The sequence below is a fragment of the Siniperca chuatsi genome, linkage group LG11 (genome assembly GCF_020085105.1).
Source record: "Siniperca chuatsi isolate FFG_IHB_CAS linkage group LG11, ASM2008510v1, whole genome shotgun sequence".
Taxonomy (NCBI): domain Eukaryota; kingdom Metazoa; phylum Chordata; class Actinopteri; order Centrarchiformes; family Sinipercidae; genus Siniperca; species Siniperca chuatsi.
The window spans coordinates 19895958-19919242 of NC_058052.1; the positions used below are offsets into that span (position 1 = coordinate 19895958).

Genomic DNA, 23285 nt, shown 5'->3' on the forward strand with positions numbered 1-23285 from the left:
CACACTGTAAAACACAAGCTTGTTTTATATTTACACAACACAAACACAAATGTAGCGTTGCAGATTAAGAATTACATTTTAAGACAGTGTAAAAGTAGAGGACAATATTACACAGAGCGTTAACGTTCCAGAGAACAAACACAACAACTGTACGCTGCATGAGGATTGTATTTTTGGAAACATGCAAACGTGACAGATCTTACCTGACCTTCCTAAGGCCTTTTTTTGTTTAATTTTTCAAAACATTTCCACAGGACTGAAGCAGCTCTTTGATGCTATTAGTCAAGAATGATAAAGGCTGAAGAGTGAGACACCTTCATCCTTGAAGGAGGCCTCCTTAACCTGGAGCAAGGACGCCTGGCAAAGACCTGTAAGTTGCAACATGAAAATGAAGTTGCCAAGCAAAATATATAAAAATTTTAATCTGTAATTCATGGGACTGGATCCAAGCAAAGACATTACATAAGCAAAAGAATGCTATTCAACTGCTATGCAGCTGAATAATGCACGCGACCATTAACTAACATTAGTCAAGTGATTTCAGGTGAGTGAAATACAATAACTGTTTTCCATAAAAGCACTTCCTAAGGCCATTAGCTTCGAATAATGAATCAGAACTTTCCTTTCACACCGAACTTCACACCAGAAAAACACATCTGAAGAGAGAGGTAAGTGATTTTTATTTGGAAACATATAAATAATTAAGCTGTCCCTTTATGTTGCCTTCAGGGCAGGATAGCTAACTTCTTACCAGCACAAACAGAAATCTCTCAACTCTTTTATTCAAAGTTCTTTATTCAAACTGTTTGTGTAGAGGGGAATGTAGAAGCAAATGACACTTTCATCTGTTTTGTTCTACATAAAAGCTTAAATAATGGGTAGCTGAGACCTAAGTACTCCATTTTGTATAGACAGAAATAAACCACCATGCTAAGGTGGTTGCAGAAGAGTCCTTGTGGAGCATTACAGTATAGTTATAGAGCCCTCTCACTAAAGACCACTATCATTTACACCTATGACTCTCTTCATGTGCTGTGGACTTGTTTCTCACATTGCCTATAAGGAGGCATTGCCCACCAGATAAGAACAACCAGACACACATTCGCAGACGACTATAGACACACACTGGTGTAATCTCTGCTCGAGGGTACACGATCACACCCTCATACTGCTGAAACTGCCTCAAAGTCACTACTCGCATGAGGCTGTCAGGGAAGGAGAGGGAAACAAAGGTGATGTGAGAAAAAAAATGAAGGTGGTATTAAGATATGATAGCTTAGTCAGGATGTGATGAGAAGAACAGTATCATCTACCCTACTACTACTTCTCCTTTTAATTCAAACTTTTTTTTTTTGGAGTTTGTTGGTCTCTCCACTTAATTGCAGTAACTTGCCTCAGGGAAATGGAGCACATGCTGGCAAGAAGTACTGCAATTTCTTCAAAAAGAGGAAATGCTTCTAAAAACAGCTTTTCACGGGTCCAGTTGGTATGCAATATTTTGAGATATACAAAATAGTAAAAGCATTGATTAGTAATATTTCTGAAATATTTAACTTTTACAGTCACTGGCTTCTATTGGTGCTAAAAAGCTTATTACTGTTAAATCACATTCTCATGCACTGCACTGAAATTGTTGAGACAATTCAGTTTTGGAGGCATGATTTAAACCTTCAACTTAGGCATGGAGCACAGCTATAATTGTATTATATTCATTGTTACATCCAAACTAGGTTTTGTACATTTCCATCGGTGTGCATTTCTTTGTTGCAGTAGTAGTTATGTCCTAAAGATTAGAGTAGTGAGTTTGTTTGAGTTCCTTCTGCTTCAACCCCCTGTAGCAGAGGGGGAAATCTGCACAGGGGAAAAAACACACCACACTACAGTTTCCAATTAGTTTACAGTTTAGTCTTTATCTTTCTAATGTCGAATGTGGGTCAAACGCCAACAATGAGTCTATTTCCTCCAGACAAGTGAGGGAGAGAGTTTGAAAATGCTGCTTTTCTGGAACATCAACACTCACACAAAATAAGACAGGTGGTGTCCACCTGTGCAGATTTGCACCTTACTGCCACTGGTGTGTGGAAATTAACAGGTGTGGCTGTCCTGATGCAAGGTGCCAATGTTCTGAATTTTAACACTCCCCTCTAATCAATAACTATTCTTGAGCCAGATGTCCATTGAATAAGTGTGTTGAAACATTTTGGCTAGTGACAGTCTTTCTTCCAATAAGTGTGAGCTCCCACTGCCTCTAATCTTCAGGGGAGTAAACAGGGATATTTTGAAGGGAAAAGCCTGAGAACACAAGCTGAGACTAAAAAGATGATGATACAGGAGCAGAGGCCATAACAAATGAGAAACAGGTACTTCAGGTACGTGGTGTTAATGCTGTGTTTTCTCCTTAAAAAATAATCACTAAACAAAGCTCTTTTATAAATCACTGCAATGTACCCAGTGGGTCTGTATTGATGCTGTTTCCCTCTTCTTCTGCAAAATCAAGCTTGCTCGTTGTTCTGGTGAGTATTACAGGTCAGGGTAGGTGGAGAGGAGCTATGCACCGCACTCTTCCTGATTGGGCCAAGTACGCAAGTTAAGTGGGCAGGAAAATAAGAAAGAAATAAGAAAAGAGGGAGCAAGAGTGGGAGGTTATCTGGGCCTAAGATGAATGTGAATCTTATCCTAATTATTGCAGCACAGGGTGAGACATGTCCTCTCAGAACACCATGGGAAAGAAGATGTGTTATGGAGAGTGGGAGTGTGAAAGTTTAAGTTTTGACATAATGCTAATTCCAAACAGCCCTGATAGCCAGGGAGGCTGCAGAGAAAAGGAGGGGAGGAGGCGGCACTGATGGCACTATGCCAACTACATCTCCTAACAATGTTAAGAGATATTGTTAAGAGATATGTTATTTGTTTAGTGAAATGTTTTTGGTACTGTTTGCTTAATCAGCACTGTGTTTACAGAGTGTATACTGGCATGTGTAATACTTGTTCAGGGCCATGAATGCTTTTATAGTATACACTTTGTAGACAATAATTCCCAGTAAACAACCCTCTGGGGCAATTAGAGCAAAGTCTGAATAGGCTGCAGTGGTACAGACAATACATTAGTCAAATGTGCTGTAAGTAAAGCATTTGTGCATGACCACTGTGGTTGTATCAAAGATACAAAGAGTTTTTCTCTGAGCAGTGGTTTACGCCTTGCTTGGAAGGAATCTAATTTGCCAGCATGCTCTGGTAGTGGCCTCAAGTAATGGTTTTGCTGCTTTATAGCTGGCAAGCTTTTCAATATACCTGAGGAGCGCTTTAATTTAATCTGTCTCATCAAGATCAATAAATGTGTCTGAACTGTGATTCTTTGGGACATACTGCCCGTTAATAGGCCACAATGATTTTAGAGTGACCATTTTCCACAACCTCATATACGCAGTTTGGTGAGCTGCTATACTGGAAATCAACTCTAATCAAGCCAGAGAGCCACAGCACTGCCAGAATGTGCAAAAGCAAAGCTCTTACGTACATTAACAGAAGCCTAAAAGGGAAAGATCAATTTTTCATTCACACAGCCCTTTGCATACAGTATGTAGTGAAGTGCACAAGGAGGGAAAAGATGTGGGAGGAATGGAGGAGAGGGGTTCCCAAAGCGGAGGAGAAGGCGGAGTTTTGGGAGAGGATAGAAGGTGCATGATCAAAGCCTATATTTTGAAATCACTTACTTCTCCATTAGTTTGATTAATGGGGCCAGCCTCACAGTCAGACAGAGGCAAGGGGCTTGAAAAATGATGCAATTACTGCTTTTTGAATAGAGGGCTGCAAAGGCCTGCTTGAAAGGAGGATCTGGAGGAGATTCTACAGGGCATCCTGGACAGTAGACTACCTTCTCTTCATCCATCTATCCCCCCCTGCCAAACACCCTGAAGCCCCACAGCACTACTATAAGCCTTCCCCTCCGAGGTGTCTCTCATCAGGCTTAGTGGCATGCTTCACTGGTCCTCTCTAAGCTGGGGGAGCATACTATAAATTGTGATTAATATGTATCTGCAGCATCTTTCAATGTTTGCATCGCATTCTGTTTAACACTCAGATGATGCTGCACTTTATTCCCTCAATGCATTCGTTATTCATTTAATGGGGGTTTTTCTCACCACTTTTATACTAATGTTCATGTTACAAATGCTTATCAAGCAATATGAAAATAATATTATGTAAACCTCTTGACTGATGAGCTGTAATAGAAAAGTCTCAAGTGCCACTCAAAGATGTTTTAATAAAACATTTTGAGAGTTATCGCCAAAGGCTTTGAAATCAGGTGCACTTTAATTGGGTGGAAATAATTATACATAATGCATACAACAAAGGAGGCCCCTATATCCTCTTTTCATACTGTATCTCAAGTGTTTGGATCTGCATTACATTAGAAAAACAAGAGACTTAAGAAGACTGTCTTAATATTAGGTGGGTGTTTGAGCCAGTGTAGGTTGTAAATTAAATGGAAAGGGGCAAACCTGATCTGCACAATGTTAGTGAAAGAGACTGTTAGGTGAATATAGGTAATTACCTGGTGAAGATTTACAAAAGGATCACTCTGACAGACTTTTCATCTGTACATGAACCTAGATGAACTCCACAACTGATATCATTGAGACAATAATATCCCCATTGTCCAATTCTAGCTGCTTTTATGAGCCACTGTGTGTGGGAGGCAGTCTACAGGAGACTAGGCAACATATTGGTCAGTTAGATTCTAAGTTTACTAATTAGCTCAATCTTGCACCACCAAGAGAATGAGAGGAAAAGATTAAACAATAAAACTTATTAAAAGGAAAGAAAGACAACGACTGACAAAGTAAGAGGGGCATGTAAGGCAAAATTCATACTTCAACGTCAAAATCTTTACAATCTAATGAATTGAAGTTTTCAGCTGAGTGCAGCATGTGGCAACTCTTCTGGAGAGTAGAAAGGGCACGAAAACCTTTACTTTTATTCAGCAGTTCTTAAATACCACCCAGTTTGTGTAGTTTTGGATAATAACTTCTTTTCACCACCTCTCTGTTGTTACTATGATCACATTTTGGGCTCTTGGGGTGTCCTGATTATTACTACAATGAGACAGCAAATGTATATTTTCTGGCAAGTCTGGGAGACCTCTGAACTCTTCAATTTCTTTATCTGCCCAGGGTAAAATCACATTCACAGTCACAATGCCCATGGTTGAATGTAGCACCACAGTGACCTGTGATGTTATGCCAGTGTGTGTACCTGCATGCTTGCTTGTTCTGAAACATAGGGATAGAGAAAAGAAGTGAGAGTGCTTAAGGGAAAGCTCTAGGGATCAGTTTAGAAGGGCAGATGGATGGAGGCAAAAAACAAAACAAAAAATTGATTCACAGTATTATGTAAAACATTTCTAACATGGTCCAAATTTTAATTTGACGGAAGGCTTGTTGGCATGATAATGTTCTAAATATTTCAGCTCTAAACTATGCTTAAATTAAATACGATATCACGGGTAAGTGTTGGCACAATGAATCGAAAAACATTCTTGGCAGAGTGTGAAATCCGAGTTCAAAATATGTCCCCTGTGTTCATTTATCCATTAGCATTTACAGTGATTCTCTCCAGAGTGCTCTTTGGGTTTTTACATCAAAATCAGTTAAGGATTTCATTCATTGGTCCCAATGCAAAGTAAATCCACTAATGAAACTGCAGAAGCTCTCACAGCCTTATGAAACTCCCACAGACTTGTGGGAAAAACTCTTCTCAGAACAGCAGGGTTCTGCACTAAGGTGTTGATGCATAAATAATAGCTTCATTGAATGATTAGGACTGAATCCATATTACCCATGATAATGGATATGTGGGAATCTATATTCCTTTGTAAGCTATCAAAATGTAATAGTCAATCAAATGACGTGTTACTGTAAACAACTCACTGTGAATAAGTTGTAAAAGTAAATATGAATAGTTTGTTTACTTGTGAATTCCATACCCAACAAACCTGAGGCAAACAAACAAATCAGAAACAGCTGCAATATCAAGCTGTTCTAGTAATTTCCCAAAGACATAAACTGACTGACACATGAGAAAGATACTGAAAAATACCTACATAAAATAATTTATGCTGCATTTCTGGAAAATCTCACTTTTAAAAACTGCACATTCTTGTGGAAATGCCACCTGCATAGCTTCACATACAGTAGGTAGGTATGCATAAATCAGATACAGTATATGGCTATATCTTTCAAATGTGGGTGTTAACACAGACCTGTGAATGAGTCATCAAAGGAATATATGAATATGCATGTGCACACTGACTCATACATATTTATGTAAGAGCAAAATAAGGAAAAGGAACAAGTAAGCAAGTAAAACAGGTAAGAAAAGGGTAATAGGACACCTGAACTGGAGTTTATATTTATATTCTTTCCACAGGGGCTGTATTTTAATTGAACATTTTCTTTAGAGCTTTTGGACTGTGATAGGCTGTGTGCTGTGTACCAATACAGTACTTGTTTTTCAAGTGGTTGGCTTTGCAATTACCCTTATAACTCTTACTGTATTTTGAGTCTGCCACTTGGGAATTGGGCAATAATCCTGAGCCCACAGCAACAATTTCACAGAGACAGAACTTTCCGACACTATTGTAGGGTTTTGGTATAATTGTATCTCATACTATGCTGCAGGAAGACAAATATACAGAGTGATAAAGTTATTAACATACACAAAGTAACTGTGTTTTTGACTATTCCAATTTAACAAGAATATGAACTACACAAGTGTTTTGCAAAAACTTAGAAATGGCTCGAATGTCTACAACACAAAAAATTATTATTATTAGACATATAAGAGTGCACTGAAACTAAAACAGAAAGAGAGAGAAACTCTGCTATGTAAAGGACTTCTGACACTCATGTACAACTCTAGAGGTCACCAGAAAAATTAGATAGACTTCACCGGGTGCCTTTTATGAGATTAACCGTTTTCCCTCCTGAAGAAATAAAAATTGCCCAAGAGGTTTACTGTTTCAATAATGCTAAGCATGACTCATAATCGCACACATCAATCAAAGTTTATCGCCCTCTGTCAAGACAAGACTGTGTTTCGGGTGCTGCCACTGAAATACATAAACTGAGAAGGGTTTTTGTTCTATACACCTGACTGTATTAAACATTTCCTTTTCTTACTGAGCAGAAGCAAGAAGCATAAAGGACAAGGTTAGAGTGATCACAGAGGCTAGGAAGTTTTTTTTTTTTTATTAAATGTGGGGCAGTGGTGCCAATATTGTATCGTTGTTTCCCCATCAACATCATGATAATCACTTTTACCCCCACCATCAAGTTATTTACCCTTTGAAGGCCCTTTCCCACATTTTAAAAAGTCCCTTGACATTGATTAATGTGATGGGATAAGCCATCACCTCAAATACACCACAGTTTTAATTCTTCAGTATTACTTATGAATAGGCAAATTATTTATGAAAAGCTCTTTAACTTCAGCAGATGATTCATACTTGTGCAAGTAATAACAATCCATCAAGTAAAGAGTGTGCCAACTGCCCTGGTTTCAATTTTAATACCAGAGTTTGGATATACCATCATTTCTCTTGATTATTCCGCCCTCCCATGAAATATGTACCTGAAGAGGTGTTTTTATTTATATTTTGTTGGAGTAAACTACTTTGTTACAAAGTGCTGTGCTGTTGGAGGTGTATTGTATGCATATACAATACACCTCCTACGCCTAGGCAAACACGTTCTCAAACTCGCGGCCACAGAATGTTGAGTTTCTCACCAGCTCCCAGGAGGTACCACTGATTGATCGTGGACATAGAGGGAGTCATCTATTAACTATCTGTCATACTGTACCATTTATTCATCACACAAAGCAATTAATATTTTCTCTGTGTGCACTATAGTTTCTCCATGCTCCATGGTAATAATACTTGGCTTATTATAGAGAAAAATCACATGGAGTTGCTGAATGAAGTCACACCAACTAAACTGTTTTGCTTCAGGCCAGGGATGGGACTGGAAATTATTTGTTGGCGTATACAAAGGCTACAAAACTTACACTACAACACATCTGCTATTAACATTTGGGTCTATTATTGTCTGTACTATACACATTATAGTGACTATCTCCATGTTACTAAATTACTACAGGGTAATAAAGACAAATGATAGAGTGTATGAATCTATACCATAATGCTTCTGTATGTAATGCAAACAGAGATGACAGAACAAAGAGTTTGCAGAGAGGGTGAGGAGAAATGAAGAGGAAGAGAAATGGAGACAGACAAAAGTATACAGTGCAGTAAGAGAGGAGACAAAAGGAGATGAGGTTATTGGGGGGGGAGCAAGGGCAGGAAGATAAAGTGCCCATGTAGAGAAAAACATGAAACCATTAAGATGGGAAAAAATACAAAGAGGAAAAGAGGGAATGTCCTGTAACAGGGACAGAAGGGGAAAGAGAGACAAAGAGAGAGAGTGAGAGAGAAGAGGAGGGAACAGAGGGCAGAGAAGGATGAGATGTAGGACAATGATAGATCGTTTTCTGGCAGGCTCAATTTGTCACGCTGTTATTGGGAGGAAAATGGAATTGAGGAGCAGCAGTGAGGGTCAGACGGAGAGGACAGGGGTCCAGAGGTGGGAGCGTTAAGCCAGGAGGGAGCAACGCCAGCAAACGGTAAGCAAGATAAACAGTCAGTTTATCAGTTTACTAGTCATAGGGAGTACTCCTCAGCCTGCTGAAAATCAGTTGTATAATGTCTTCTGTGGCTCTAGAGGAGTTTAGTCAAGTCTGAGAAAATAACCCTGATGATGTAACCACAGTTCAGCTTGGGAATTCAAACTTATAACAGAAAGCCTGCGTTACAAACAGGGGTGTGGAGTTTGAAAGACATGGGTATTTACTAGACAGGGATGGTATATCAAAGATGCCACTGAATTGAATTATGGGAAGCGTAGGATCCAGTTTGAAGCTTGACCTGTACTAGGGGCTTAAAGTCTGGATACCTTGGTCTCTGCTGCATAGATTTTAACCATTATTTTTATGGAATTGCAATACTTAATCACTGGAGTACCCCCCTTAAAGTAACGTGTTTTATGTTTCAGCATCAGATAGCACCTTCAAATCCCCAAATGCCCTCCTAGGTCACAGCTGACAGTTGAGTTTGAAGACATCAACACAGTTCGCAGTTGAGTTTTTAGTTTTATTCAGCACACCCATGGTAATAACACTTGGCCCATTAAAGAGAATAATTTGAGCTATTATGGAGAAAAATCTGGAAATTTGGGGGTATTTTTGGGCACTATAACAAAATCAGTGAGTGTAGCTTTAACATGGGCTGTGAAATTTGACGCTTTTTACACACATGCACTGAGTTTCTGGCTAGAGCAAAATTTTATCCACAGTCCTTGGTTGGCCTTTTGACAACACATATTGCTACTCTACAAAACCTAGGAATGAAATGCATATATTAAAAATGTGCACAATAGCAAATCTATACGAATTCCATCATGTGAGAAGTTTATACAGTAATAATATAATAATAGTAATTTATAAATAAGGGCACAAATAAAAGTTTTTAGAAACTGCCCTTGCTTTTAAATTGGGACATCATATGGCAACTATCGTGTTTAAGCTGTAGCATAACTGAACCTAAATATGTATTTGAATAATAAATGAGGACATCTCCCATAAATTAAAGAGGATATCAGTCTAAAGAATCATGCAATGTAATGAAATGTAAACATGATTCAATTCCCAGACTGCACCCATTGTCTGTTTATAGAGCACAGATAATCTTGATACTGTATAATCTCTCATACTATGTCCTCTATTTAAAACTTTACCTGCACTCCCCCTGCTAAGTACTGGCCATCCCTAATGTGCTGCTTTGTTTGTTTCAACTCCATAAACTCTCCCAGCCTCTGATTCCAAATGATGCCACTCAACCAATAACCCACCGTGGCCTTCATTTGTATTCTGGGCCAGTCTAATTGAATCTTCTGGGTGGCTGCAAGAATGTTTTTCTATGGTGTTAAAAAAAAAAAATTCAGGCTGAAAAGTACTTTTGGAGCTTTGTAATTATACCTAGTCTCACTCATTAGCACTAAGGGAGGGGGTGTAGACAGAACTGGCAGTGATGGATCTGGAGACGGAACGAGGGGTGATGCAGTGAAGGTGTGCATGTGTTTGGGCATCCTTCTGTGTGTGTGTGTGTGTGTGTGTGCATGCCTGGAAAGGATGTTGTTTGTGCCAGCACTACGCTCCCCTGCACCAACACCATGCTCTCTGTGTCAGGTTAATGAGTCATGCTGGGATAAACACTTCCAGGTCATGGCCAGCTTTATTCCGTCTGAGGGAGAGGGGAAGTCCAGGTGCCAAGACACAACTGTGCTGTGTGCAGGAATATTTTGAAAAATGTGAGAAAAAAAACAGACCAGGGAAAATTTTATATTCTATCTAATCTGATGATTGTGATCATTTTTGATACCGTATCTTAGCAAGTTGTGCTTCATCCGTAAAACTAAGAAATGCTGTCAAAAACAATAAAAATGGGGTAAAAATGGGAAAAAGTAAGTAAAAGAAAAAGTACTGGGCACAGGAAATGAAGACAGTCTGGACACAAGAAAAAATAGCTCTTACTGCTGAGAGGTGTTGTAGGTGGAAAATGGTTTTAGACCTTCTCTACAGTTTGTGCTGCAGATAATAAGAAGGAATAACATTTTATTTGAAAACATGGCACAGAGACTGAGCAAAGTAAGTCTATTATTGGACCATTTAAAAAAAATAGTTTATGCACCCTGTCACATTAAAGTGGACACAATCTTCAAATACACCCCCCACCCACCCACAGTGTTCAACCTCTCTGACTTTGAAAAAACAATTGTGAAAAACATACAAATGTTACAAAGTGAGAGCGTATTGTCAAGAGGCACCTATGGTTTTTATGTCAAAAAGATGTGGGTGAAGTGTGTGTATGTGAGACTTTCATGCTGGTATGCGTATGTCTGTGTGTGTGTGTGTGTGTGTGTGTGTGTGTGTCTGTGTTGTGCCCCACAAGCTGTCATGTCAACGACACTGAATTCCCTAAGCAAGAAAAGCCATCATCGCTGTCATATTCCAAAGCACCCCATAATAGCATGTCAACTCGGGTCGCTTTTAAATCACCGTCCACAAGCGCTTGTGACAATAATATGGAAGAGTCCTTGGCATCAAAACACAATTCCTAGCAAGGGCAAATGTGTTTATTACATCTCACACTCAAGTCTCACAAGGGTCAATTTTTAATCAGTGATTCATGGTCTCAAGTCTTGACAAGGGAATCAGTTTCCAACACCACAACCTCGTCTGCCATGCAGTCTAATGTGTACACAGGCATGTTCTGAAAGCTCTTCTGTACTTTTGTTGTTGTTTCAAAAAGAGGTAAAGCAAAGTCACTATTTCACTGTTAGGTGTGAATTTTTTGAAGTGAGGGGACAAAGTAGAAAGATGAAAGGAATTATTTACTGAAATAAATCATTTTAATCATCAAGCCAGACTTGTTGAACTCTTGCTGAAGTTATTCTAAGACAGAGCAAGTCATCTATGTCTTGAATCCTTTTGCAGTTCACATGGAGTCCTGCTGACACTACTGGGCATGTCTGCTTTAAACATAGCGTTTATTCAGTATGGAAAACAGAGACATTTTTATCATATATAGTGACAGATTCAGGATATCTAGGTTTCAATCTGAGGTTTCGTGACAAAGTAATAATAAAAAAAATAATGATAATGTTTACTCTTAAAGACAGGTAATACAGTATGCTCCCTATGCGCTATGGCTGAGCCACCATTTCTGACAATTTTTTATTCCTGCACAGACATAACTCAAAAATAAGCGGTACAGTCTGCACTAAGACAGGCTGGCGAATGTCACAGTCCATTATTCAAAAGAACTGGAGAAAAACATTGTCCAAATTGTGTTGATATATGATAATAAAAATGAGTGTTAATATAACATTTGAGTGGCCTTACTGAAATAAGATGATGGTAATTATGAGAGTTTCTGTGCAATATGTCAGTATTTTAAAATGTCATCAGATGATCTTGCAGTGAGTTTTGCAGGCAAGTTTTTTCATTCAAGTTTAAAGGGAGTGATGGTAACAAGGTACAATCTAGTCTTTTCTGATTTTTTTAGGAAAACAAACTGCACCTCCTTCCAGCAGAGTTCATTTTAACTGTCACAGTGGGAGAAAAGTATGATAAACTTGTGAACAAGTTTTCATCTTTTCCACATTAGATGTGCAACCTGGGTTGCATTTGCACTTTCATAGGGTACAGATTAAAACACTTACACCTGTCAAAATCCATTCCTTAATTATCCCTGAAAACAAAAGCCATTTTTTCCCCACTGGTCCTCCCTTCTTGAACAGGTACTGTCAGATTCCAGTCTCTCAGCTCTCATCTCTTTTGTCTTTCTTCACTGCCATCTTATCCTTTAGATTTCACCCATTACTGTTTCATACAGAGGTGGTTTATTATGTTGGAGGAGCCCCTTCTAGCTCCCCATCTCTTTCTCATCTTTGACCTTTCCTCCCTACATCCATCTCCCTCTGTCCTCTCCGTGCCTTTGTATCCCTCTTATTTGTGCTCTCTGTCTCTGTTCCTGCCTTCCTCTCTTTACCCTCCTGCCACCCTGTGCAGCATCTCTTCCTCCCTCTCACATCCCCTGGCAGCAGGCAGCAGTGCTTGTCACTCTTGTAGCTTGGTGTAGCTGCTGCACAGGAGGCAGACCTCACCCAGCCTCTCTGCCCCATCCATCAACTGGCCTGCAGAGCTGGCATGCCAACTGACACCACCCATTCTGTTTCACATCAACACCTACAGTATAGGAGGACACTGTCCCGCAAGCACAGAGAGAACAAATGCAATAGAATACAAGAATAATGAAACATTTAACTAGGGGTGTGCCAAATCATATCATTTACGATAATACAGGTATAATTTTTAATATGATAAAAAAAAAATCATATTGATAATGGCAACATTCCGACATGCTGATGTAATGTAATGTCATACTGTTCTGCAGAGCAACAACAAGCATGGCTGAAAGCGAAAGTAACATTGCTTCTGGCTCCACGGTGGAGGAGTTGGTTCCAAAAAGGGGAGCGACTTCAGAAGTGGAGGTGGTTTGGTTACAAAAGATCAAGCAGTGTTTCCCACACATAGACTTTACTTGGTTGAGCTGCCCAGGTATATTAACAGCGGCATCCACGATCGATTAACTGGTGGACAATCTCCCCTCACTCTACCCCACCCATGCGGTCTACTGACAATCGTACATGCTCTGCAGAGAAACACAGAGTCTCCTACGTATGCCGTTTAGTAAAAGCTTGTAAGTGCACCTGTTGGTGCCATGTGATTCGGTACCACGTTGGTTTCAATCGTTTCAATAGTCTGTATCATTTACAACAAGCGACTTTTTGGGTGACTTTATAAAACATAGCCTACTGCTGACGAAGAAAGTCAACACATACAGGGAGAAAGAGAAACAGAAAGAGGCAGAGCACGTCGGTGTGTCTGGGGAAAAGAGAACTGAAGGGAAAAGCAAGGTGAGCAGATTAAAGTAGTTTGTGAGTGAACACTAAAATATGGTGGAGAATTAAGTAGAACTAAAATGGTGAAATAAATATTTACTATAAAATAGGGTAATGTATTCTTTCAAATATATATATATATGATTTCTCATATTGTCAAGACTATCTTTATCGCAGAAATACCCTGAAATATTGTGATATTAGTTTAGGGCCATATTGCCCCCCCCCTACATTTAACTTATGTTAATCTTACATTACAAAAAAGAGATACAGACCAAAATACTCACACGCCTATGAGACTAAGCCCATAACTGCAATGTGGAAAAGCGCGTTTGCTTGCTTATATAATTATACACTATAAATATATACTTGTATTATATATTTAATGATAACATGTATTAGTCTTACTATAAAGGCATACTATTCATTTTCAGAATTCACATTCAGTACAAGTACTTCAATTGCTTAAAGCATTTTAATCAATGTTGGTGAAAATGAATGACTATCTCCCAAAGCCAGAACCCAGGGAGCCAAAAATCTAATTTGGGTGTCTTCAAGATATATAGCTTGGAGCTGCACCGTTGACAATTAATTGGAGAGTGACTTTGGTAACTCATAAAACGTGTCAAGTTTTTTTTACCTAAATGTGCATCATTTTATGCAAGTGATTTAGCAAATGCTCACTAATACAACCCAAGGACGTAGAATGGGACAGTTGAAAGCTTAAAATTCCACTTTATGGCCCTCTAAAAAGGCTTGCGTGACTCAAGTGAAGTTCCCCTATCATGAAAGGAACAGAGAGTAGTTGGGTGTCAGGAACAAGGCGACACTGAAGCTGACAGAGGACGCTACATCCTCTCATGGCCACAGTGAACGAGAGACGAGATGGCAACTGTCTGGACAGGAGAAAACAAGAGCCCAGAATTTCAGCATAAAACCGCAGACACTGTCAATTACATATGCATCTTGTTCACAGTATGAGAAATGACTGGCCTGAGAGTAGACTGTAGAAGTGACAACTGACTTGTGACAGTATGTGTTGCTCAGGGAAGTAGAGCATCATCAGAATAGAACAGAATAGAATATGCGACTTAGGATGACTTCTGCTAACGCACTTATGTCCTTTAATGTTAGTCAGGTGAATTAAGAACTTGAGCTTACAGTTATTAATATGGTGTAGCTATATTAGTCCTTTGATGAACTGTGGGCCTGACAAAGGTGCCTCTCTTTCATCTGTCCAATGCATACTGGGACATTTTTCCCTCACCCCCATCTGACCTTGTAGAGGAATATGTAGGCATGGACAGATTATGAAAAAATGGGCCCCTGGGCACAGACATGTGAAAGACGGCCCAGCCCCCTACATAGCAGACTGAAAGAGACATGCCCCCGTCGTTTGTAGTTGTTTTGTGTCTCTTTGTGGTTGTTTTGAGTGTCTGTAGTTATTTTGCTTCTCTTTGTGATCGTTTGTGTCTCTTTGTGGTTGTTTTGAGTGTCTGTAGTTATTTTGCTTCTCTTTGTGATCGTTTGTGTCTCTTTGCGGTCATTTTGTGTCTCTTTGTTGCCGTTTTGTGTCTCTCTGTAGTCATTTTGCATCGCTTTGTTATGTGTCTCTTTGTGGCCTGTTTAGTAATCCATCCATGTAAATAGGTATAGATAATGAATAAGTAGAGCAGAGCAGAAGAGAAAATAATGGAGCTGAACGAACTCTGAAACACACAGATGAAAAATTCAGGAAAAAGCTGGAAACAGAGCAAGTCTCAGTGGTAAACAGCACTGCTACACTGCTACAGAACGTTAAATTGTTTCAATAACAATACTTAACACTGCATTAACGCATTTTGTCACACCTTGCACAAATCGTCAAGACTACTAATACCATTAATCTCCTTAATTAAACACATTTCCTAACATTTACATTACAGTCATGAAAAAAAAAAAAAGATTTGTCATGTGATGAATTTTTAATCCGGCATTCAGTCGACTTCTCTCGTGTTGAAACAGTTCATGAGTACTTAACTCTCCAAGGCATCATCATCATCATCATTCTCCATTCAGATATTAGCATATTTACATTTTCTCCCCCAATATCTCTGGTGGGGTATGGGTACGCTCCGTGACAACAGTTACCAAAGTATTAATGAAGCTTTGATGAATTAACAAATCTCCACCACTTCTAATATATTAACATATTCACAGGAACATTTGGAAGCTGAAGGTGAAGCTGTGCTTATTTCTTAGTCCCCAAGATGCCTCATGTTAATTTTATAAGGAATGATAAAGAATATAATTGGCAACATTAAATGCAATATGAGAAGAAAAGATGTCTACAGCAGTTTGTGTGTGTAGGTGTACTAAAACATAATTCGTTGGAGTACAGGAAAAGATCAAAGCAGTATGTCATTAATGAAACTTGAAAGCCTTCGTGTATTCACAACCTGCGCACAGATTTATTTGAATATAAGTGCTTCAATTTTAGATTAATAGTGGAGCATTTACACAAAGCTAATTGGAATACAAGTGAAGTTTTGACCTTCTGTTAAGGTTTTTTTCTACAGTATTTTCTCACAATAGATAGATTAAATGAGTTATTGCAGAAGATTGGGGATATGCAGAGATAAAATGAAATGAGAGTTAACCCTTTTGAGACATAGAAACAATCACATGTATATGTATGTGATATGGTTTTTTTAAGGTTTCAAGACAATAAATCAGTTATGGACAGGACTGCAGCACACACAGTACACCACAGTACTGTCACATATCTCAGAAGGATTCTCTTTTATGCAAGTGTGCTCCAAATGCAATAACTGCATTTTTTAGTTCCTTCCATCTATACTCTAGCACTAACTCATTTTCACTAAGTAAAATGGATAAGTATACTTATCGTGGCATACAGAAATGTCATAACTCAAGAGCTAAAGTTTAGTCCTCCTTTCATGGCAAGTGGCATTACAGGAAATGTGAAAAAGGTCTCCACCAAGAGAAAAACCCTCCTCAGTATCCTGAGAACATGAAAATTTAAATGAAAATAAACTAAAAATGAAACATTGGAAAACATTTTATGCAGTAATTTAGAAGCATAAGTTTAGAAGAACATAGGCTAAAATGAGAACTGCCATTACCTCTAAATGGACAATGAACATATTTCACATATCATAAAGATACCCAATATTTTAATTTTCTGCATTTCCTTCTACAATATATATTCATAAATAAAAAAAGAGCTGATATTGCAACATGGAAAAGACATAGTCAAGAGCTTTGTTAGTGTTAGGGTGTGTAACTTTATCTACAACCATATTCTGTCAACCTTTTGTCTATTGCCCTGTACTATATTTGAGGTCCACACTTTCCATTTGAGTTGGAAAATATTTTATCAGTGTTTCACTGTCCTTGCCAGATGAGCAGAAGATTAAGTGTCAGACTGTAACGTGTTTCCTGGGCAGAACAAGCCACTCAGCTTGCTTTTATGTTGCAATATTTTTCACCGTCTCCAACACTGCCAGTGCCACGCAAGTCTGTTCTTCAATCATGCAGAAGCACTACAGTGCATAATTATTCAACATAGTTTGACCAAGCGGTTAACATGAGTAAAATCCCTGCAGATGATTAAAGGAAAACCTTCCACTTCTGGCTGCCCTTAGTGAGGAGAACATTGAGAAATGTTTTTTTATTTTTATTATAACATCTACCCCAATTACCTTTAGTTTATTGGTATTTAGGTCAGTCATAGACACAGCAGTTCATCTCTTATGAACTGTTTTAAGGACAGGGCAGCTGAACGAATAAACTTTGAACTTAGCAAGGTGAGATGAAAGTGGAAAAGATGTGCGCTAAAGTGGTGAGTTGGATGCATTAACTCCTACACGTTCCCCTGATTCCAGCTGCTATAATTAGCAACATGTTGTGGAAGGAGCAAATAGAGGAGAGGTCAATAACAGCTTCCCAGTTAGGATAGTATGAGCTAAGAAAGATGCAAATCCTCTGTGGTTACACACAGTTGACATTGTTAGAACTTTGCCTGGGGTCATAATATGCAGTGCAGCTAATCTGTACAGTAAACAAACTCCCTTCGCTGGCAGTGCAATGAAGACTGAATGAATGTTTCACTGTAGAAATACTTTTTCTGCTGTCCAAAGATATATTTGTAATATTTCATGCAGAATATTGGCACCTGAAATGAGGTTTTCTTCTGGCCAACTCATCGAAGGCCAAACACATCTCAGTCTGATCTCTGCCATCTGCTTTGGGTTTTGTCAGAATTCCACACAGAATTGTGTTTTTCATTTACTACAGTTGAGGCTATGAAATGTTTGATCAGTGGTCAGATTACGGGTGCCAGGGAAATGTGTTTCCATTCATGGGTGATCATCTTTATTGAATAAATGCTTGTTTTTTGTCTGGCTCTTTCACTGTCTCTCTACTTGTGTTGCTGATCCCTTGATGAAGAAAAGTCTCAGCAATGTAGCCTACCTGGTGGATGAACACCTGTGCACCTCGAGGGCTCATGAGCAACACGGCCCGCCGTAGAGTGTCGCGGTACCGGTTGAGCTCCTCAGTGCGCATTGTGTTGAAGAGGTCAGTAAAGACTCGGCTGACGTTGCGGTCCACCCTCTGCAAGGAAACATCCAAACCCAGCCGAGACGCCTGGTCCATAAATGTTTGCAAACCCCGGATATCTGAAAGAGGAGAAAGAATGCCAGAGAATGGGTGATGGGAGTAGACACAAACAGACAGAGACAGAGAAAGAATAACACTTTAGGCAGGTGCTATGTTATACAGTACTTTATTACCCGGAGCATTTATTTAATCAGAATTGTGGGTAAACAACCTGTCCTTTCAACACCTGCACATGCACTCTGTATTTTCAGGCTTCCTTCCAAGGGCTTCAAGGCAGGTTTCGTTCTTTGCTTCTGATCTGAAGCGTGACAAAACACAACAAGCACTCCTGTCTTTCTGTTTCCTGGGGTTTAAAGGATATGATACTGCAGGCAGGTGTTGCTGTCCCTAGAGATCTGTGTGTGTGTGTGTGTGTTCACTATACAGGAAACCACTTAAAAGAAGCCTGCGCTACACACAAATCAAAGGTGATGTGCAGCAGAGGGCTCAAAATAAGCACAGCAATCCCAGCAGTCACACGGGGAGCAGCAGCCCAGCATGTGCCAAGTCATGCCACACTGTTAAAGAGAGGTTAGGCAAAATCGCTAGGGCCAGACCTCTTTTTGTATCCACAATGGCTGTGTGTGTGTGTGTGTGTGTGTGTGTGTGTGTGTGTGTGTGTTTGGATGGGTGGGTTTTCCCCTATTGCATCTCTGGAGGTTTAACGAGTCATTGGGTGCTCTAGTGCTTTAGTACGGAGAACAGACAATATACAGAGGCATACACCTACATATAGCTGCATAAACGCACTACACACACAAGCCTACAATATCATACTGTTGGGGTGGGGTGGTCATCATTTGAGGTGATATGGCACATAGTTTTTAGATGCTCGAGGCAAAAACTGGAAATTAGGCTAATAAGACCCTTGACCTGGTCTGAGTAGTGAAGCAACATATTGGTACACATTACTCTATACCTTGGGGCATAGTGAAACAGCAACATAACTATGTACCATATGAAGCAAATCATAAAAAATGAGATGCAATGTTTGATTTTTTCCATGTCATCATTGTATTGCAATGTATTTTTAGGATAACTAATAAAAAAATAAATAAATCACAGAATAAAAATGTTCAAAGGGCAGAACAAAACATGAAATTAAATCATTCATCATTTTGAAGCGTCGCCAAATTCTTACTGCAGCATTCTTTGAAAACTCTTTCCCTTCCAAACACACACACACACACACACACACCCTCTTTGCTTTATTTGTCTCTAAATTGAAATGATTACCCTTGGTGGTGTTGCTTTGTATACAATGAGCAAAAGCTCAACCTCTGAGAAATCTCTCCTTTTGTTAGAGCACAATTTGCAAATTAATCATGGTTCCTTCCCTCCTGTTCCATGACTGGACTACTGCAATTCATTTTGGCTGCAAAATGTTCTATATACAATATTCAGCTGCAGTAACATATGGGTAGTATTGATTATAGACTAAACATAGAATCTGATTTCATATTTATTCTGCTCTTCAGTGTGAGCCATCTCTATTATACCAAACCCAGAGGGTATAAAAGGGTAAACCTTCTATAAATTTGTGATGAATCAATAAGCAAACAAATTACTAACTCAAGTACACAAATTAACAAGTTGTGTAGTTGAAGACATTTTATTACTTTTCCAAGAGGCTTCGTCAACTCTGCCGGTATGGAGTTTCAGGTATGGAAAACGTTTTGGATCATTATTCACACCCTGATGTCTATGGAAGTCTTAACATGAATGAATGTTGTATAACCTGCATAAATGAGATGAACCTACAGGGAGGTTTTAAACAGCACAGACTTTTAATGTAACAAAAATCTACCCAGAGGCTTATTAACTACTTGAAGAACAATGCAGTGCAGATTGGATCAACACGGCAGGAGATCTGGAGAACTGATCAAAAAAAGACAAGAACTATATTCAATAGTAACATACTGTAATGTTGCTGTTGGGTGAAAACCTTGTATCTCCCAAAAGGGAAAATAGAAGAAACATACTGTAACAAACAGAGTTTTTAATCCCATGAAGAACCGCGGGAACGCTACCATGCGATAACTACTCCAGGACCCTGATAGAAACATCAGACTTCAAAGTCAGCGTTCCAAACCCGTAGCAGGCTTTTCCACAGGGCAACCGTGTCAGCCATGGACAGGGCTGCAGAAAAGAGGATTAACGTGGAATTAAAGGTCTGATTTCTGGACATTGCTTGAACAGCGTCATTTATGAACACAAATCTGCTTCTGAAAGTTTTAGATATCAAAACTTAACCCCTCTCTACCCCTCCTATATCATCTCTCTCGCTTTGACAAATGGCAGCTTACTCAGCATTCTTGGTTTCTCCCATTCCCTTATCTTTTAGTTAACAGTATATATATATATATATATATATATATATATATATATATATATATATATATATATATATATATATATATATATATATATATATATATATATATATGTTACAGGAAAGATAGATCGGGGGAGACTGAGAAACACCCCATGAAGTTGCTCCAACATCCTTTTCAGCTCCATCTTTCTCGAGCTGTAACTAAAGCGGGACTCCCTCTTGGATTGGAGCAATGCAGAAATGAGCATATCATGATCAAAGGGCTCAAAGGTTTTTACTGAGCTGTCAAGCTGCGTTGCAATCCAAGCGGAAAAGCCTGAGAAACGGCTAAACTACCAGCCTGTGTTTACTCAAAATTGAGATGAGTCTGTTAAGGCAATCAGTTATTCTTGCAACAAAAACATCAGTTAATTATATGCAATATAGATTTTTTAACAAATCTGAAATGTATCAAGCGCCAAGTGTGTTATGTGCTGCCAAAAGAGCAATTAGAGTGACACAGAGAGAAAGTAGAAATTGAGTAAATCCTGCTTCAGTTTCAATCCACCCTCTTTTTACTGACTGCAGATCTATACTTTGTTAACACAGTAGTTTAAGGTAAATATGACTATATTAAGTATCTGAACTATCTAATAAAAAAGTGAAATGTGAGGTTCAGAGGGAACACATAAAGAAGACATTCCCTTAATGGAGATGTTTCTAAATGCTGCAAAATTTATGAGTGAGCAAAGGACAAGGTCAGTGTGTAATAAATCAAAAATGCTAGCTTGTAGCACATCAAGGTATATGCACATAAGTAGAAGAAAATGTTTGGCGAAATGATTTTGATATTCTGTCCCCCTCATGTATGTAAATGGAGGTGGTCAAAACATTAGCAAGATCTTTCAATACAATACAGTCCAATTTAAAACCACCCCTACATATGGCCTCAAAAATTAACATAGTTCTGGATTGCTTTTGTGTACTGAATAAACTGGTAACTCTGGTGTTTTTATTGAGGTAATTCTTTACAAATGAGTATAATCTCTCTACTGTTGCACAACTTCACAGATAATTTGTGTTTTTCTGCTTTATGGAGAGGTGTGAATGATTTTCATGAAACATTTACTGTGGTTTCTGTTGAGCCTATTGAAATTAAAATCATCACTACTGAGCCTTTCCTGAGTCTTAGAGTTTTATGCATTGTATGGACACGGGAGGTCCAAATCTATTATTGTCATTTAACTGTGGTCCATTTATCTGTCAAGTTCAAGAAAGCGGCTGTTAACTATTATACTTTTGGTAGGCATGAATATATTGCATCGTTTTTTCCTTTGCTGGTCAAAGACTATAAAAACTGAAGGAAAGCCCTATCAACAAAATGGCTTCCATATAAGCAGTCTGGTCTGAATGTGCAGAGCGGGCTGGGCAGGAGTTACAGTTCCCAGACTGAATTATTATCTCAGTCCAGGCCTGGTGAATGGGCTCAAAGATACTGTCCAGTGATTGCATTTTTGGCTTATAACATTGCCATGCAAGTTTTAGTCCAAGAGGGGAATGAAATTAATTGCCCTACTTAAGTTTGGCTGACACGCTTTTGGTATGATACAATGCTGTTTGCTTAGACGAGAGACAGTTAGGCCAGAATGCAAATGGAATGATAAAAATAAAAAACTTAAAATAATGCAGCATCAGGAATCAATCAAAAGTAGAAAAATCAGCCCTGCAAAAGACAGTAGGGTTAAATTTCAAGTTTTTAAAATTATAAATGAGGTCAGGTTATGAAAATTGGCCTGAGACATTTTGTTGAACTTCTACTTTTTGTCACCTGATTGTGGAGCATCAACACAGAACTATGCAAATTAGGGCTTACCAATTATTTTACCCTTTCACAAGAAGGTTAAATGCCTTCTGTGTGCTCATGCAGAATTTTTTTCTTCATTTCCAACTGGTAATCAACATTTGTTAGTGAGGAGAATAATGGAGCAATATCTGTATATTTCCTACTTCCTATCATTTCCTACTATCATAGTGATTAACATTTTCTCAGTGGTTCCTGGCGAATCCAGATGAGATTTAATAGAGACAACTATCAAGTGTCAGACTATTCCCTGACTGGTAAGAACTGTATATACTGCATAACATAGCTTAAAATATTCTATGTTTTCACAGTTTCTCTTCCTTTACACACCTTTCCTTCTCTATTATACTTGATCTTTTCCTTCTCTCTATTTGTATGGAAAGCCAATTAATTGAAGGTCACCTGTATGCTCACTCCCTGTGAAATTACCAGACAAGTTAACTGGCAGTGTTATAGACCTTATGGCCTAAATGTAGCATCAATTTTGATTAAATAAAGTAACAATATGAAGCATATGAAATAGCATGTCATTACACAGAAGCATCTTCACTGCTCTCAAAAAGGCTTGCTTCATTGTCTCAGATCTGTCACTAACCCTAACCCTCACATTACTGACTTGCTACAAACTCTGCAGGAGATATCCTTTGTGTTTGTCCAAGTTCAGACCCTGCCCATGTTAAAAATGCACTTTCTACATTAGGAATCACCTCCTACTTGGGACCAAAAGTAGTTTAATCAATCTCACATCTAACCCCAGCCTAATTCTCTCCTCCTCTAACAGAGAGCCAGTCACTACAGGGTGGGCAGAGACAGATGCAGCTGCTCCAAAGTCATTACTAAGTGCACGTTAACGGAGACAGACCTGCCA

General features: G+C 38.8%; 1 protein-coding gene across 8 annotated transcripts in view; it reads right to left on the bottom strand.

Annotated features, from left to right (window-relative positions):
- Positions 1–23285, bottom strand: part of grid1a (glutamate receptor, ionotropic, delta 1a) — a 226702-nt gene that overhangs the window by 52617 nt on the left and 150800 nt on the right. For all 8 annotated transcript variants that reach the window (XM_044214808.1, XM_044214807.1, XM_044214809.1 and 5 more), the window contains one exon: positions 18057–18262. In XM_044214808.1, coding sequence (XP_044070743.1) covers positions 18057–18262 — 206 coding nt within the window. The remainder of the gene's footprint in view (positions 1–18056; positions 18263–23285) is intronic.